This window comes from Anolis carolinensis, unplaced genomic scaffold (genome assembly GCF_035594765.1).
Source record: "Anolis carolinensis isolate JA03-04 unplaced genomic scaffold, rAnoCar3.1.pri scaffold_10, whole genome shotgun sequence".
Classification (NCBI taxonomy): Eukaryota; Metazoa; Chordata; class Lepidosauria; order Squamata; family Dactyloidae; genus Anolis; species Anolis carolinensis.
Genome location: NW_026943821.1, coordinates 2043708 through 2061633, shown reverse-complemented (window position 1 = coordinate 2061633; position 17926 = coordinate 2043708). Strand labels below are relative to the sequence as shown.

The 17926-nt window shown below is 41.2% G+C and overlaps 2 protein-coding genes across 2 annotated transcripts in view; both read right to left on the bottom strand.

Moving 5' to 3' along the window:
• LOC103281532 (apolipoprotein C-II) overlaps positions 1 to 7091 on the bottom strand; it is an 8723-nt gene extending 1632 nt beyond the window's left edge. Inside the window, exons 1-3 of the mRNA XM_062962640.1 lie at positions 6941 to 7091; positions 3802 to 3904; positions 303 to 462 (exon numbers count right to left, since the gene is read on the bottom strand). Of these exons, the coding sequence (XP_062818710.1) occupies positions 303 to 462; positions 3802 to 3853 (212 nt within the window). The 5' untranslated portion in view covers positions 3854 to 3904; positions 6941 to 7091. The remainder of the gene's footprint in view (positions 1 to 302; positions 463 to 3801; positions 3905 to 6940) is intronic.
• A 3975-nt stretch (positions 7092 to 11066) lies between these two features.
• Positions 11067 to 14003, bottom strand: LOC100565348 (apolipoprotein C-I). The gene is made up of 4 exons (XM_003230635.4): positions 13845 to 14003; positions 12939 to 13029; positions 11575 to 11728; positions 11067 to 11326 (listed from the first exon to the last, which is right to left on the bottom strand). The coding sequence occupies exons 1-4, from the start codon at positions 13983 to 13985 to the stop codon at positions 11251 to 11253; spliced, it is 462 nt and encodes a 153-aa protein (XP_003230683.3). The 5' UTR covers positions 13986 to 14003; the 3' UTR covers positions 11067 to 11250.
• Between the last annotated feature and the right edge of the window lie 3923 nt (positions 14004 to 17926).

Here is a 17926-nt window from a genome sequence, read left to right as displayed (position 1 = left end):
TATGGAATCTTGGGAGTTGTAGTTTCAACAAGTGTCCCTCTACAGTCACTGTCGAATGAATGTAATTTGGCCACTTCAATTGCCCTGGATCAATGCTATGGAAAATGAACTCTTTGAGAAGAAAAAAGTCAAGGCCTTGCGGAACTACAACTCCCATGTTTCCATACCACGGAGCCATGGCAGTCGAGTGGGATCATACTGCATTCATTCCACAGTGTAGATGCACCCTATGTTTTGACAAGTGATGCGGACTTGAAGTCCCCGCCTGCACCTCCCCAGCCTGGGATCTGTAGTTTTCTCACCTGAGTTTCTCATTAAACCCAAGGACTTTGAATTGGCCAAACCAGCCCATTGTCGTATTGGAAACTTGGTCCCAGTATCCTTTGGCTGCCTCTTGGATTTGGGTCAGGACTTGCGTCTCCTCCTGAGCTTCTCGTTTCTGCAGGCGGAAGCTGGAGATTTCTACGAAAATAGGAATTATGATTATGATTATTATTATTATTATTTTATTATGACACAGCAAACAAGATAGATATGCTGGATTTCGTATCACAAAATCACAAGTCGAACACTTCCCAAGTGTCTAGGACTGTGTGATGTATTATTATTATTGTTGTTGTTGGGACATGAGAGAAGCCTCCCACAAGGATGGTAAAACATCAAAACATCCGGGCGTCCCCTGGGCAACGTCCTTGCAGACGGCCAATTCTCTCACTCCAGAAGCAACTCCGGTTGCTCCTGACACGGAAAAAAAAAAATTGTTGTTGTTGGATGACACAGCAAACAAGATAGATATGCTGGATTTCGTATCACAAAATCACAAGTCGAACACTTCCCAAGTGTCTAGGACTGTGTGATGTATTATTATTATTATTATTATTATTATTATTATTATTGTTGTTGTTGTTGTTGTTGTTGTTGTTGTTGTTGTTGTTGTTGTTGTTGTTGTATGACACAGCAAACAAGATAGATATGCTGGATTTCATATCACAAAATCAGAAGTCGAACACTTCCCAAGTGTCTAGGACTGTGTGATGTATTTTCGGATGATGCGTGCAGATCCCAGCAGGGTAGCCTTTTGCAGCTGGCAGATCGTGATTTTGTCAATGTCTATTGTTTCCAAATGACGGCTGAGATCTTTTGGCACAGCACCCAGTGTGCCCATCACCACCAGGACCACCTGCACTGGTTTCTGCCAGAGTCTTTGAAGATCAATCTTGAGATCCTGATGGCGGCTGAGTTTTTCCTGTTGTTTTTCGTCAATACGACTATCACCTGGGATGGCGACATCAATTATCCAAACCTTTTTCTTTTCCACAACTGTGATGTCTGGTGTGTTGTGTTCCAGAACTTTGTCAGTCTGGATTCGGAAGTCCCACAGTATCTCTGCGTGCTCGTTTTCCAAGACTTTTGCAGGTTTGTGATCCCACCAGTTCTTTCCTGCTGGGAGGTGGTACTTGAGGCATAAGTTCCAATGAATCACTTGGGCCACTTAGTTGTGTCTCTGTTTGTAGTCTGTCTGTGCGATTTTCTTACAGCAGCTGAGGAGATGATCAATGGTTTTGTCGGTTTCTTTGCACAGTCTGCATTTTGGGTCATCAGCTGATTTTTCGATCTTGGCCTTAATTGCCTTTGTCCTGATGTCTTGCTCCTGGGCTGCAAGGATCAGGCCTTGTGTCTCCTTCAGGATCCCATTCGTGAGCCAGAGCCAGGTCTTCTCCTTATCAGCTTTTCCTTCAATTTTGTCAAGGAACTTTCCATGCAGTGTTTTGTTGTGCCAGCTGTCAGCTCTAGTTTGTAGTGCGGTTTTCTTGTACCTGTTTTTTGTCTGCTGTGCTTTGAGGAGTTTCTGATTTGTGACTTCAATCAAAGCAGGTTCTTCACTTTGCTTTACATATTCTGCCAGGGCATGTTCTTCTTCTTTGACTGCTTGTTTTACTTGTAAGAGTCCTCTGCCACCTGATCATCATCATCATCATCATCATCATCATCATCATCATCATCATCATCATCATCATCTTCTTCTTCTTCTTCTTCTTCTTCTTCTTCTTGTAGGGATTGGGATGTATAGTTCACCTGCAATCTAAGTGCACTCTGAGCCCCACCAACGATGAACCTGGAACTCACTTGGCACACAGGACCCTCATGACCAACATAAAATACTGGCTATCTTTGGAGGGAATTATACGAGTTGTAGTTCACCTACATCCAGGGCGCACTATGAACCCAAATATTGATTGATCTGGACCAAATTTGGCATGCATACCCGATATGCCCACATTAGAATCCTGGTGGGTTTTAAGGGGAATTGGCCTGGAGATTTTGGAGTTGTAGGTCTTGGGATGTATAGTTCACCTGCAGTCAAGGCACACTCTGAACTCCACCAAAGATGGAATTGGACCAAACTTGGCACACAGAGCCCTTATAACCAGCAAAAAGTACTGGAGGTCTTTGGGGAAAATTCACCTTGATTTGGGGGAGTTGTAATTCACCTACATCCAGAGAGCACTGTGAACCCAAACACCGATGAATCTGGACCCAACTTGGCAGACAGACTTGATATGCTGAAATTCAATTGCTGGAGGGGTTTGGGGGGAACTGACCCTCTTTTCTGGGAGTTGTAGTTCACCCACAACCAGGGAAACTGTGACCTCCACCAATGATGGACCTGGACCAAACTTGGCACAGAGAAACTCCATGACTAACTCAACCTATTGGAGGGTTTTCAGGGGACTTACACACTATAGTGGGAGTTGTAGTTTACCCTACAGCCAGACAGCACACTGAAGCCTACCGATGATGCATCCATGATCCAGAGCAAACTTGCCCAACATCACAAACTTTAAGTCCTGATGGAGTTTCTGGGGGTTAACCTGGCATGATGTGAGTTGTAGTTCACCCACAACCTGATGCATTTTGTACATTTAAAAAGTTGACTTTTTCAAATAATCTGGGCAATGCTGGGGATCCAACCAAGTACAATATAAAACCTAAAGACTATAAGCATTAAAATAGATTTAAACCAAACATTATTTTAAAATAAACAGTTGAAACCATTCAAATCTATTCGAATGAGTGAATGGAGTGAACGGAAGAAGGAAAAAAGAAAGGGGGGAAAAGTGAGGAAGGGAGGAAGGAAAGAAAGAAGGGAAGGAAGGAGGAAACAAAAAGGAAGGAAGGAAGGAAGGAAGGAAGGAAGGAAGGAAGGGAGGGAGGGAGGGAGGGAAAAGTAAGGAAAGAAGAAAGAAAGTAGCCTTTTGGTTATCTGTCCAAAGAGCTTTGGCTTTCTACTCAGATTGAGGTCAAACTAGATGACCTTTTGGGGTCCCTTCCAATTTCTGTATCCCAAAAGCACAGTAAAGTCTCACTTATCCAAGCCTCGCTTATCCAAGCTTCTGGATTATCCAAGCCATTTTGGTAGTCAGTGTTTTCAATATATCATGATATTTTGGTGCTAAATTCGTAAATACAGTAATTACAACATAACATAACATTACTGCAGATTGAACTACTTTTTTGTCAAATGTATTGCATAACATGAAGTTTTGGTGCTTAATTTGTAAAATCATAACCTAATTTGATGTTGAATAGGCTTTACCTTAATCCCGCCTTATTATCCAAGATATTTGCTTATCCAAGGTTCTACCGGCCCGTTTAGCTTGGATAAGTGAGACTCTACTGTATTACTGTATTGCACCGGATGCCATATCTTTGTCTGCATTACAGCAGAACCCAAAACCACACTCCGTTTGCACTTTGTACATGGTCAGAAGTCCAAAGCAACGGTCCGGAAGTACTTACCGGAGCAGAGGACCACTAACAAGAGTGTTGCGGCCACCAATTTGAGACCCATTTTCACCACGGTTGCCTGAGATGTTGGAAGAGAGAACTTTGCAGACACAACCTGGAAGGATTCAAAGCCAAGAAAACTTCTGAATGTCCCAAATTGCCAAAACTGGGTTTTTTTTCCCCAGACCCAATATTGATTTGAAATCCTTATTCTAGCTATTAATGATAAGCTGACTTGTAATACTAAAATTAAATAATAATAATAATAACAATAACAAAGAAAACATGTATAAGTAGATAAAAAAGTGTGCAGTAGAGAGATATGTAGTAAAGTTGTAATGGAAAAGTTAAAAACTGATAAGAAATATGCTTAAAAATGTTCTTGATTTTTTTTAATGTCAAATTGTATACAATACTAGCTGTGCCCAGCCACGCGTTGCTGTGGCAAAGTGGTGGTGGTATTGGTTAAAAATTGTTGTGTAATTTTTAGTTGACATTATTTGCATTTTTTATTAATTTTATTGTAAGTTATATTTTTATTTATTATATTTTATTATTTTCATGTATTATTTTTAGTTATTTTCTGTTATTATAGTATTTTATTGTATTAATTTTTAGTGTTTTTTATTATTTTTTATTGGGTTGCTAGGAGACCAAGTTGGAGGAGCTTAGCCTTCTAACTGGCAGCAATTGGATAAAAGCAATTATTCCTCTCTCTCAAATTTATTTTTCTTTTCTTTTTGTTGTATCAACCTAGAGGCGTGGATGTTGGGTTGTGTTGTCAAATTTCGAGGTTGGGGGGCCTGTAGTTTTGTTGTTTTGTGGGTCGCCGTGATGCCATCACTCTTTTATATATATAGATGATATGTAAGATATTGTAAAATGAGAAGAATATATACTTATACATTTTATTGACAAATTAATAATAATAATATGAATGATAAAACATATATAAGTAGATAAAAAGTGTGTAGTAGAGAGATATGTAATTTATTTATTTATTTACAGTATTTATTATATGTAATAAAGTTGTAATGGGAAAGTCCAAAACTGATAAGAAATATGCTTAAAAATGTTCTTGATTTTCCTTTATTGTCAGATTGTATACAATATGATATGTTTAAGATACTGTAAAATGAGAAGAATATATACTTATACATTTTGATTGATAAATTAATAATAATAATATTAATTATTAAACATGTATAAGTAGATTAAAAAAGTATGTAGTAGAGAGATATGTAATAAAGTTGTAATGGAAAAGTCCAAAACTGATAAGAAATATGCTTAAAAATGTTTTTGGATTTGATTTTCCTTTATTGTCGGATTGTATACGATATGTTTAAGATACTGTAAAATGAGGAATGCAAACTTATACATTTTGATTGACAAATTAATAAAAATAATATTAATAATAAAACATGGATAAGTAGATTAAAAAAGTGTGTAGTAGAGAGATATGTAGTAAAGTTGTAATGGAAAAGTCCAAAACTGATACGAAATATGCTTAAAGATGTTCTTGATTTTTTTACTGTCGAATTGTATACAATTATACATTTTGATTGACAAATTAATAATAATAATATTAATGATAAAACATGTATAAGTAGATAAAAAAAGTGTGTGGTAGAGAGATATGTAGTAAAGTTGTAATGGAAAAGTTAAAAACTGATAAGAAATATGCTTAAAGATGTTCTTGATTTTTTTTTTACTGTCGAATTGTATACAATATGATATGTTTAAGATATTGTAAAATGAGGAATGTAAACTTATACATTTTGACTGATAAATTAATTTTAAAAAATACCTTAAAATGAAATCCTTATTCTGCTAAAATATGTACTGGGTGAAATTGCGTGACCAGTCTTTGGATGCATTGACACTGTGGAATTAATGCGGTTTGACACCACTTGCACTGCCATGGCCCAATGCTGTGGAATTTTGGGAGTTGTAGTTTTCTAACCCTGCCCAAGAGGGCAAACTACAAATCCCCGGATTCCATAGCATTGAGCTATATTGGCATTTAAAGTACGTCACACCGCATACATTCTACAGTGATGCACCCAGAGGAGGCTCAAGGCCTTGAGAAACTACAAATCCCACATCAAAAATGGACTCATTCCAACAGTGTTGACACACAAGGCCTTGAGAAACTACAAATCCCACGAAACCATCACATTGAGTTATGGCCATTAAAGTGCATTAAGCTGCGTTCATTCTACTTTGTTGATGCGCTCAGAGGAGGCTCAAGATCTTGTGAAACTACAAATCCCAAGGTTCTCATCACATTGAGCTATATTGGCCATGAATGCACATCACGATGCATTTGTTCTACTTTGTCGATGCGCCCAGAAGAGGCTCGAGATCTTGTGAAACTACAAATCCCATAACATTGAGCTATATTGGCCATGAATGCACATCACGATGCATTTGTTCTACTTTGTCGATGCGCCCAGAAGAGGCTCGAGATCTTGTGAAACTACAAATCCCATAACATTGAGCTATATTGGCCATGAATGCACATCACGATGCATCCATTCTACTTTGTCGATGCGCCCAGAGGAGGCTCAAGATCTTGTGAAACTACAAATCCCAAGGTTCTCATCACATTGAGCTATATTGGCCATGAATGCACATCACGATGCATTTGTTCTACTTTGTCGATGCGCCCAGAAGAGGCTCGAGATCTTGTGAAACTACAAATCCCATAACATTGAGCTATATTGGCCATGAATGCACATCACGATGCATCCATTCTACTTTGTCGATGCGCCCAGAGGAGGCTCAAGATCTTGTGAAACTACAAATCCCAAGGTTCTCATCACATTGAGCTATATTGGCCATGAATGCACATCACGATGCATCCAGATGCGCCCAGAGGAGGCTCAAGATCTTGTGAAACTACAAATCCCATTATTCCCATTGCATTACGCCATGGGAGTTAAAGTGACTCAAGACCTTGTAAAACTACAACTCCCAGGCTTCCATACTAAAGTGTGGAGCAGGCATGGGCCAACTTGGGCCCTCCGGGTGTTTTGGACTACAACTCCCACAATTCCTAACAGCCTACCGGCTGTTAGGAATTGTGGGAGTTGCAGTCCAAAACACCCGGAGGGCCCAAGTTGGCCCATGCCCCAATGTGCTTACTTACCTCTCTGCTGGAATCCGCCTTGTCCGTCTTCTGGACCGACTGAGCTCTGGCCGGGAAAGAGATGGGCAGAGGTCCAGTCGGCAGTCCTCCTTCTGGTCCTCCACCTGCTCCCAGAATCCCCTCGCCCAATGGGACTTCTGCTCCCTTTCGAGCCGGCCAGAGTCCAAGCAAACAAAGGTTGCAAGGCGGCTGGGTCAGATAAATATGACCTTTGGGAGACAGGCAGAAGAATCCCAGAATTGGAAGGGGCAGCTAAAGGCCATCTAGTCCAACCCCGATCTGACCAAAACAGTGTAGAAGAGAAACATGACTTCCCTTTTTTTTTTAAAAAAAAAATAATTTTTATTATGTTATGCAGTAGTAAATACAGTGAAAGCGAGGAAAACAATTGTGTAGGGATAGTAAGACAGAGTTGTCGGGAAAAAAGGGTCGGAAAAAACAAAGAGAGGTAGAAAAAAACAAAACAAAACAAATAATAAACAAATAAAAACAATTTTTGTGACTTCCCATTGTCCTCTGGAGAATTGCCAATTTATGATATTTGCCATTGTCCATTGTTTGTTCCATTTTAACCGTCTTAGTATAGTACCGTATATACTCGACCTGAATATAAGCTGACCCGAATATAAGCCGACCCGAATATAAGCCGACCTGAATATAAGCCAAGGCACCTAATTTTACCACAAAAAAACTGGGAAAACATTGACTCCAGTATAAGCCGAGATACCAATAAAATTACCGTATATACTCGAGTATAAGCCGACCCGAATATAAGCCGAGGCACCTAATTTTACCACAAAAAAACTGGGAAAACATTGACTCCAGTATAAGCCGAGATACCAATAAAATTACCGTATATACTCGAGTATAAGCCGACCCGAATATAAGACGAGGCACCTAATTTTACCACAAAAAAACTGGGAAAACATTGACTCCAGTATAAGCCGAGGATAGTAAATTTCAGAAATACAAATATAGATACCATTTAGCCCTGGTAATTCAAGTGTATTCTGCATTCTACAGTGAAGATGCACCCTTAGGAAAACTACAAATCCCACAATTAGAAGGCATTGGGCCTCTGTTTTAGGAGGTTTCTTGGACCTTTTATTTGAAATAAAACAACCCCATCCGAAAGCAAGGCTTTTAGTCCAAAGTTCTGTTTGCACAAATATTGGTGAGCAGACAGAATTGGGGCAAAGAAGGTGAGGATCCGCTCAGGCCAGTTTGTGCAATATTTACTCCATGGTTACTCATTGATCGACCAGACTCACTGGCGGTCCCGAAAGGTGCAACTACATGGCCGAATCCTCCATGTAGTTTGAGACTGCTTGAACTGCCATGGTATGGAATTGGGGGCTTTGTACTCATAGTTTGCACTCTTTGCCTTTTAATAATAATAGAGTAAAATAATAAATGCAATAATAATAATAATAATAATAATAATAATAATAATAATAATCAGATCCTCAGCTGCTGTAAGAAAATTGCACAGACAGACTACAAACAGAGGCACAACTATGTGGCCCAAATGATTCATTGGAACTTATGCCTCAAGTACCACCTGCCAGCAGCAAAAAACTGGTGGGATCACAAACCTGCAAAAGTATCGGAAAATGAGCACGCAAAGATACTGTGGGACTTCCGAATCCCAGGTGACAGTCGCATTGACGAGAAACAACAGGAGAAACTCAGCCGCTCTCAGGATCTCAAGATTGAACTGCAAAGATTCTGGCAGAAACCAGTGCAGGTGGTCCCGGTGGTGATGGGCACACTAGGTGCCGTGCCAAAAGATCTCAGCTGGCATTTGGAAACAATAGACATTGACAAAATTACGATCTGTCAACTGCAAAAGGCCACCCTACTGGGATCTGCACGCATCATCCGAAAATACATCACACAGTCCTAGACACTTGGGAAGTGCTCGACTTGTGATTTTGTGATACAAAACCCAGCATATCTATCTTGTTTGCTGTGTCATAATAATAATAATATAATAATAATAATAATAATAATAATAATAATAATAATAATAATAATAATAATACCTCACACAGTCCTAGACACTTGGGAAGTGTTCAACTTGTGATTTTGTGATATGAAATCCAGCATGTCTATCTTGTTTGCTGTGTCATACAATAAAATAATAGAGTAAAATATACGTAATAGTAGCAACAATAATAGAGAAAAATAATAAATGTAATAATACCAATAATAATAGAGAAAAATAATAAATGTACCCTATATTCTCGAGTATAAGCTGACCCAAATATAAGCCAACCAGGACCCCCACCCGAGTATAAGTGGAGGAGGGCTTTTTCAGTCTTAAAAAAAGGGCTGAAAAACTAGGCTTATACTCGAGTATATACAGTACTTTGGAAAACTATGTCTCTCCATGTTTTTTTCCTATGTGTTCCTATTTTGCCTATATGTCGTGTTAACCTTGTGTTTTATGCTCCTGAGATCCCCATTCCTTCCGTGTTCCTGAACCCAAAGATGTCTTGCCTCCCACACAATTGTATATCCTGGGGAAAAGAAACTAAGCTGGGAACTTTCTCATCAAGTTCCCAGTTTCACCTATTTTTTTGGACTTTACCTGGACATTGCAACACAATACTTCTCCCCTTGGGGAGAGAGCAATTCACTACCCACACCTTTGACGCCTGGGACCACTCACGTCAGAAGGAATCAGCATTTCTACAGCCAAAACCCATCTTCTGTCATTTTTGCATGATTGTATTAATATATACAATATATATTGTATATATATGGGGCTGGGCTGTGGTAATAAATCACTCTGACCATGAGGTCATGAGTTCGAGGCCAGCCCATGGCGGGATGAGCACCCGTCAATTAAAAAATAAAAAATAGCCCCTGCTCGTTGCTGACCTAGCAACCTGAAAGATAGTTGCATCTATCAAGTAGGAAATAAGGTACCACTTATAAAAGTGGGGAGGCAAATTTAACTAATTTACGACGTTGGAATGAGGAAGTGCCATCACAGTAGATGATGAAGCAGCTGCTCCCCCCTGTGGCCAAAATAAAACATCCCCTCGGGAGAAGGTTAAATTGCCTCTGCGTCTGTCTCTGTCTTTTTTCTATGTGTTTATGGCATTGAATGTTTGCCTATATGTGTAATGTGATCCGCCCTGAGTCCCCTTCGGGGTGAGAAGGGTGGAATATAAATACTGTAAATAAATAGATAAAATAAATATATGATGTTTTGTTTCTCTGAGGTCTGGAATCGCCAGGCCAGTCCTCTTAATGGGCCATGTCATGTTCATTTCATAGAACAATAACCTTCCCTGGGTAGGGCCATAGACGCCCTCAATCGTTTTGTTATTTTTCCTGTTCAATAAAAGGAACCTCATTTATCGTCACTTAAACGTCCCAGCCCACGCCGGCCGGTGAGCCAAGCCCCTCTCTGTGACTGGTCAGAATTTTTAAAGGTTTCCCCTGATATTAAGTGCAGTCATGTCTGACTCCGGGGGTTGGTGCTCATCTCCATTTCTAAACTGAAGAGCCGGCGTTGTCCACAGACACCTCCAAGGCCATGTGGCTGGCATGACTGCATGGAGCGCCGTTACCTTCCCACAGGAGTGGTACCTATTCATCTACTCACATTGGCATGTTTTCGAACTGCTAGGTTGGCAGAAGCTGGAGCTAACAGCGGGTGCTCACTCTGCTCCCAGGATTTGAACCTGTGACCTTTCGGTCGGCAAGTTCAGCAGCTCAATGCTTTAACACACTTCGCCACCGGGGATCCCTGGTCAGAATTAGAGGCTTGGCTGAAGCCTATGTATAAAAAGGGCTGTGAAACTGTATTCTGGATGCTATCTGCTTTGTGAATGTATCACTAGCTAGCATCTTATCTGCAGATCATAAAATCTTCCTTGGCTGAAAATCACCTTCTCTCCTTGCTTGCTGGCCAATTCCAATTGGGCCTGATCGGTATGCTCGCCAAAGCAGGGACTCATTTAAAATGGGCAGCTCAGGCGGATCACTTGCCTGGGCTTCTGCCAACAGGCTTCTCCCTGGTCTCACTGCCAGGGGTTGCCTCCTCAAATGGGAGCATCAAAACTACAGCTCCCATGAGTGTGTCCAGGAAGAAGGAAAGGGAAAAAATATCTTAAGAGTAGGCAGTATCTCTTTATTAATAATACTGGATGGAATGCACACAGAGATGGAAAGAAGCGGATGACAGAAGGACGAAAGGAAGGAAAAGGGTCGGAAGGAACTCCATCATTGCTTCTTGAAGGTCTTCTTCTTCCATCCAGCGTAGGGACGATGGGAATTGTGCTCCACGGAGGGATTCAGTTGGCTTCCTCTCTGGGAAACAGGGTCCTGAATTTCTCCTTCAGCTTCCGGAACTTTTCGGAGAACCAGTTCCTTTCGAGGGCAAGAAAGAGTCAGAGGAATAACAACAACAACAACAACAACAACACTTTATTTACTGTATATACTCGAGTTATAGTTCCCCCAAGCTATTTCCCCTTCTCTGCCCAAAGGATTAGAAAACAACTCCCAGGAATTTCCATCTCATTGCTTAAAGCAGGGTTCCAACCGCATCCCCTTGACAGGCGAAGGGATTCTGGGACTTGCAGTCCAACTCTGCATGGGATTCTGTGGCGACTCACCGGGTTCTGTTGCCGAATTCACTGTGACGGATGTCATGGAGAGTCTCCTTGGTTTCCTCCCCGACGCGGTCCACAAAAGTCTGGACTTCCTGCTTGAATTTCTCCAGTTTCTGAGACAAACTGGGTTCGTTTGCAACTGGGGTTTCATCAGTACCTAGAGCAAGACAAAGAAGCAGCTGGGCACTCTTTGGACTACAACTCCCAGCATCCTGGAAGATGTCGAAGGAGAGAAAAAGTCATGTCTGTGAACTTCGGAGCATCTCCTGCTTGCATACATTTCTATACTTACTGGGGAGGATGCGCCTACATTGCCCAGGCTCATGGGAGTTGTAGTTTGGCAGAGATGGCTAAAGACCTTATAAAACTACAACTACCGGGATTCTTTGAGTGCAATTACGCTGCCGAATGAAACACAGTTTGACACCACTTGAACTGCTGTGGCTCAGTGCTATGGGATCCTGGGAGCTGTAGTTTGGCGGACATGGCTAAAGACCTTATAAAACTACAACTCCCGGGATTCTTTGAGTGCAATTACAGGATCCTGGGAGTTGTAGTTTGGCAGAGATGGCTAAAAACCTTATAAAACTACAACTCCCAGGATTCTTTGAGTGCAATTACGGGATCCTGGGAGTTGGAGTTTGGCAGAGATGGCTAAAAACCTTATAAAACTACAACTCCCAGGATTCTTTGAGTGCAATTACAGGATCCTGGGAGTTGTAGTTTGGCAGAGATGGCTAAAAACCTTATAAAACGACAACTTTTTTCTATAGCATTTTTTCTATAGCATTGAGCCATTGCAGTTCAAGTGGCAAACAGCATACTTTCTTCAGAATGGATGCGCCACAAAAAGTTTTTTTTTTCCCCTGGGGAAACCGGGATGAAGAAAGGAATGAAAAAGTAAAAAAGGAGAAAGGAATGAAAGCTGGGAGGAAGATACTGGGAAGGTCCAGGCCTGCTGGGACATGTCCAACTGGGAAAGGCTGCTGTAATGGGTTTCGGAGAGCCTTGCAAACTGGGGGTGTATCTTTTTTGGGGAGCAAAAAGGTGCGGCGACCCAGAGATATATTGCAAAACTACCAAAGCTGGCCAAACCAGAGATGACGGCACAATATGGGAAAAAGCAGCCTTTGCAAAAGTTTCACCTGAGGATTGCAACACTTAGGTTGGCTTGATGCGTTTTTCATATTATATGACTTTATAGTTAGAGCTTTGGATGGAAAAATTGAATATAATTCATTCAATAGCGCCTCCGTCACCACCGATCCCCTATCCACAGTTACGATATAATAATAATAATAATAATAATAATAATAATAATAATAATAATAATAATAATAAATACAACAGTTGTGTTTAGGTCTCACCTGCCACGACAGAGAGTGCCACGAGCACCACGGCAACAGAAAGTACGATCTGCATGTTTATGGAAGAAAACTGGACTTCCTGGTGAAGAAACTGAAAAGAAAATTAAAAAAAACATGAGCATTGTATATATAGGAGGAAAGGCTTTATTCCAGTAAACCAATACTGCACCTACAAGTTATTTTGAGGGATTAACACTCATGGAGTTTCAAAATGTTTCCGAAAAGTTTTTCCAAAAGTTTTGAAATTTTTTTTTTCCAAAAGGTTTTGAAAAGTTTTCCAAACATTTTTCAAAGTTTTTTTTTCTCTGGGATTATCATTCCCAGAATACTCTAGGGTCTTGAAAAATTCCTTCTTGGGACTACTACACCTAGTATCCCCAAACCATATATTCTTGAAACATTCTTTCTTGTATTACCACTCCCAGAATTCTCAAACCAGCATGGAACCTGCAAAAGTTTTCCAAAAGTTTTTAAAAGTTTTCTGAAAGTTTTTCAAAAGTTTTTCAAAGGTTTTGAATGTTTTTCCAAAAGTTTTAAAAAGTTTTCCAAAAGGGTTGTTGTATGTTTTCCGGGCTGTATGTACAAAAAAATACAACTCTGTGATCCTGACCATGAAAGCCTTCGACAACATAGTTTTCAAAAAGTTTTTTCAAAAGTTTTGAATATTTTTCCAAAAGTTTTGAAAAGTTTTCCAAAGGTTTTTCAAAAGATTTTTTAATGCTCTCTCATACTTTTCCACTCAACAAATCCTCCAAAACAGCATAGCGTTTTGAGAAGTTCCTTCTGGGAACTACAACTCCCATAATCCCAAAATTAAAACATCAGTTTCTATGGGCTGGGATGTCTTTCCCAATATGGGCCAACTCTACCTGCATCCCATTCCATTTGTCTTCCTCTTATACTTACTGGTACCAAGGATTGCAAAGACAATCGTCCACTGCTCTGGGCAGGATTCGCACTCGGCTGCTCCCTAAAAGGACTCTCCTCATACCTCTTTGACAGATGCAATGGGATCCTCCCTGTTCCCTCCCCTTTCTCCTCCTTCATTGGTTAAGGTGCTCCATCCCTTCTTGGAAACTCAATTTTTCAAAAAGGAGAAATGGTTACTTTTCTTTGTTGTCATTGTGCTTATGCGCAACCTGGTTTCTTCACACTTCCAGACAGATTGTGCAAGAAAAAGCAGAAGGAAGGAATGGCTGGCTAGCCATTTCCATACAGGTTGTTGCAAAACAAGTTTGCACAAAGGCACAAATAGATATATAGAACTGGAAGGGACCCCCAAGGGTTATCTAGTCTATCCGCCCACCGTGAAGGAATTGTTTTATGTTTTCGGTACAAAATAACCCCAAGTGCAAATTTTGCATAGAACAAGGCTGCAAGTCGCCTTCGGGAGAGATAAAGTGGGGAATAGTGCCTAGAAGATCGGGGGGCAGAGGATTCTTACAAGTAAAACAAGCAGTCAAAGAAGAAGAACATGCCCTGGCAGAATATGGAAAGCAAAGTGAAGAACCTGCTTTGATTGAAGTCAAAAATCAGAAACTCCTCAAAACACAGCAGACAAAGAATCAGTACAAGAAATCCGCACTACAAACTAGAGCTGACAGCTGGCACAACAAAACATTGCATGGAAAGTTCCTTGACAAAATTGAAGGAAAAGCTGATAAGGAGAAGACTTGGCTCTGGCTCACAAATGGGACCCTGAAGAAGGAGACAGAAGGCCTGATCCTTGCAGCCCAGGAGCAAGACATCAGGACAAAGGCAATCAAGGCTAAGCTCGAAAAATCATCTGATGACCCAAAATGCAGACTGTGCAAGGAAACCGATGAAACCATTGATCATATCCTCAGCTGCTGTAAGAAAATTGCACAGTCAGACTACAAACAGAGGCACAACTATGTGGCCCAAATGATTTATTGGAACTTATGCCTCAAGTACCACCTCCCAGCAGCAAAGAACTGGTGGGATCACAAACTTGCAAAAGTCTTGGAAAATGAGCAGGCAAAGATACTGTGGGGTTTCCGAATCCAGACTGACAAAGTTCTGGAACACAACACACCAGACATCACAGTTGTGGAAAAGAAAAAGGTTTGGATCATTGATGTTTCCATCCCAGGTGACAGCCGCATTGATGAAAAACAACAGGAAAAACTCAGCCTTTATCAGGACCTCAAGATTGAACTGCAAAGACTCTGGCAGAAACCAGTGCAGGTGGTCCCGGTGGTGATAGGCACACTGGGTGCCGTGCCAAAAGATCTCAGACGGCATTTGGAAACAATAGACATTGGCAAAATCACGATCTGCCAACTGCAAAAGGCCACCCGACTGGGATCTGCACGTATCATCCGAAAATACATCACACGGTCCTAGACACTTGGGAAGTGTTCGACTTGTGATTTTGTGATATGAAATCCAGCATGTCTATCTTGTTTGCTGTGTCATACAGTAACAACAACAACAACAACAACAACATCGCTCACTTCTGTGATATTTAAGTAATTTATTGCAATAGATTTATAGGCTTTTGCAACATCTATCTATATGAGGCCGAGCCCCCAGGAGCTCCCTGCATTCTATCTGATCTGGCCTGCAGCAAGGAGTTCCACAGATTCAGAAAGCCCCGTTGGGCCAGCAACCCATGACATGTGCGCCCCAGCAGCAGCTTCAACGAGCCAGGACCATCCTTTCCTCTTCTTTTCTCCCCAACCTTAACACTGTAACTAATCCCAAATAAAGTATCATTGCATTTTAACTTTCTTCCTCTCATAGTGATACTGTGTGTCTCTTCACTGATACTAGCATATGAGCTTTTCCTTTCCACTGACACTAGCCTTCTAACGTATGGACTATTTCCCAAGCTGCGGGCAGTCACTGGTTCGGGCCGACATTGTGTTTCTTTGAACCGTGGATACCGAGAACCCATCTGCGGGTCAACAAATCGGCTCCATGTTTGGTATCATATTTTCCTAGACTAATTCTAAGACTAACTGCTATCTCACTTTCTGCACTCTGGACTCCTACGCTTCGGGAAATAACCTTTGTTCAAAAAAACAGCTGATTGTCATCCATGATTTTCCGCTGCCATGCTGCCTCCGCCGTCCGTTTCTCGCTAATAGGGGAAGTTGGACTTCATAATGAACTCAATTAATTCATGTTGGGAATCTATGAGCGATTAGAATAAAAAAATAACTACCTCTGTTTGTAGTCTGTCTGTGCAATTTTCTTTCAGCAGCTGAGGATATGATTAATGGTTTCATCAGTTTCCTTGCACAGTCTGCATTTTGGGTCATCAGCTGATTTTTTGATCTTGGCCTTAATTGTCCTGATGGGTTGCTCCTGGGCTGCAAGGATCAGGCCTTCTGTCTCCTTCTTCAGGATCCCATTCGTGAGCCAGAGCCAGGTCTTCTCCTTATCAGCTTTTCCTTCAATTTTGTCAAGGAACTTTCCGTGCAATGTTTTGTTGTGCCAGCTGTCAGCTCTAGTTTGTAGTGCGGTTTTCTTGTACTGGTTTTTTGTCTGATGTGCTTTGAGGAGTTTCTGATTTTTTACTTCAATCAAAGCAGGTTCTTCACTTTGCTTTACATATTCTGCCAGGGCATGTTCTTCTTCTTTGACTGCTTGTTTGACTTATAAGAGTCCTCTGCCCCCTGATCTTCTAGGCAGATAGAGCCGGTCAACATCATTGTGAGGGTGCAGTGAATGATGAATGCTCATGAGTTTTCTTGTTTTTCTGTCCAAATCGTCCAGTTCCGCCTGTGTCCAGTTTATAATACCAGCAGTATATCTTATGACAGGTATGGCCCAGGTGTTTATGGCCTTGATGGTGTTGCCTCCATTGAGCTTGCTTTTGAGAATTTTTCTGACCCTTTGTGTGTATTCTTTGCTGACCACAGTTTTCACATGTTCATGCTTGATGTTGTCCAGCTGTAATATGCCCAGATATTTATAGGCCTCTGGTTGGTGACACTTTATTGTTTGGCCATTAGGCATATTTATGCCCTCACTTTCAATGATTTTTCCCTTCTTCGATGCCACTGTCGAACATTTGTCCAAACCAAACTCCATGCTGACATCAGTGCTAAAAATTCGGACAGTGTTAGCCAGAGACTGGATTTCCATTTCCGTTTTCCCATACAGCTTCAGGTCATCCATGTACATCAGATGCGAAAATTTGTGAGATTTCTTAGATGTTTGATAGCCGACATTTGTTTTTTGTAAGATTGTTGACAGAGGGATCATGGCAATAATGGAAAGCAGAGGGGACAATGAGTCTCCCTGGAAAATTCCTCTCCTGATGTTGACAAATTATTATTATAATTTTATTTTATTATGACACAGCAAACAGGATAGATATGCTGGATGTCGTATCACAAAATCACAAGTTGAACACTTCCCGCGTGTCTAGGACTGTGTGATGTATTTTCGGATGATGTGCAGATCGCAGCAGGGTGGCCTTTGCAGTTGGCAGATCGTGATTTTTTCGATGTCTATTGTTTCCAAATGCCGGCTGAGATCTTTTGGCACGGCACCCAATGTGCCCATCACCACCAGGACCACCTGCACTGGTTTCTGCCAGAGTCTTTGAAGTTCAATCTTGAGGTCCTGAGAGCGGCTGAGTTTTTCCTGTTGTTTTTCGTCAATGCGACTGTCACCTGGGATGGCAACATCAATGATCCAAACCTTTTTCTTTTCCACAACTGTGATGTCTGGTGTGTTGTGTTCCAGAACTTTGTCAGTCTGGATTCAGAAGTCCCACAGTATCTTTGCGTGCTCATTTTCCAATACTTTTGCAGGTTTGTGATCCCACCAGTTCTTTACTGCTGGGAGGTGGTACTTGAGGCATAAATTCCAGTGGATCATTTGGGCCACATAGTTGTGCCTCTGTTTGTAGTCTGTCTGTGCGATTTTCTTACAGCAGCTGAGGATATGATCCATGGTTTTGTCCGTTTCCTTGTACAGTCTGCATTTTGGGTCATCAGCTGATTTTTCGA

Coding starts and splice junctions, on each gene's coding strand:
- LOC100565348 (XM_003230635.4), bottom strand. CDS start 13,985: ATGAAGGAGGAGAAAGGGGAGGGAACAGGGAGGATCCCATTGCATCTG. Junction 13,030..13,844: donor CTTTGCAATCCTTGGTACCA/GTAAGTATAAGA, acceptor TTTTCTTTTCAG/TTTCTTCACCAGGAAGTCCA. Junction 11,327..11,574: donor GAATTCGGCAACAGAACCCG/GTGAGTCGCCAC, acceptor TGCCCTCGAAAG/GAACTGGTTCTCCGAAAAGT.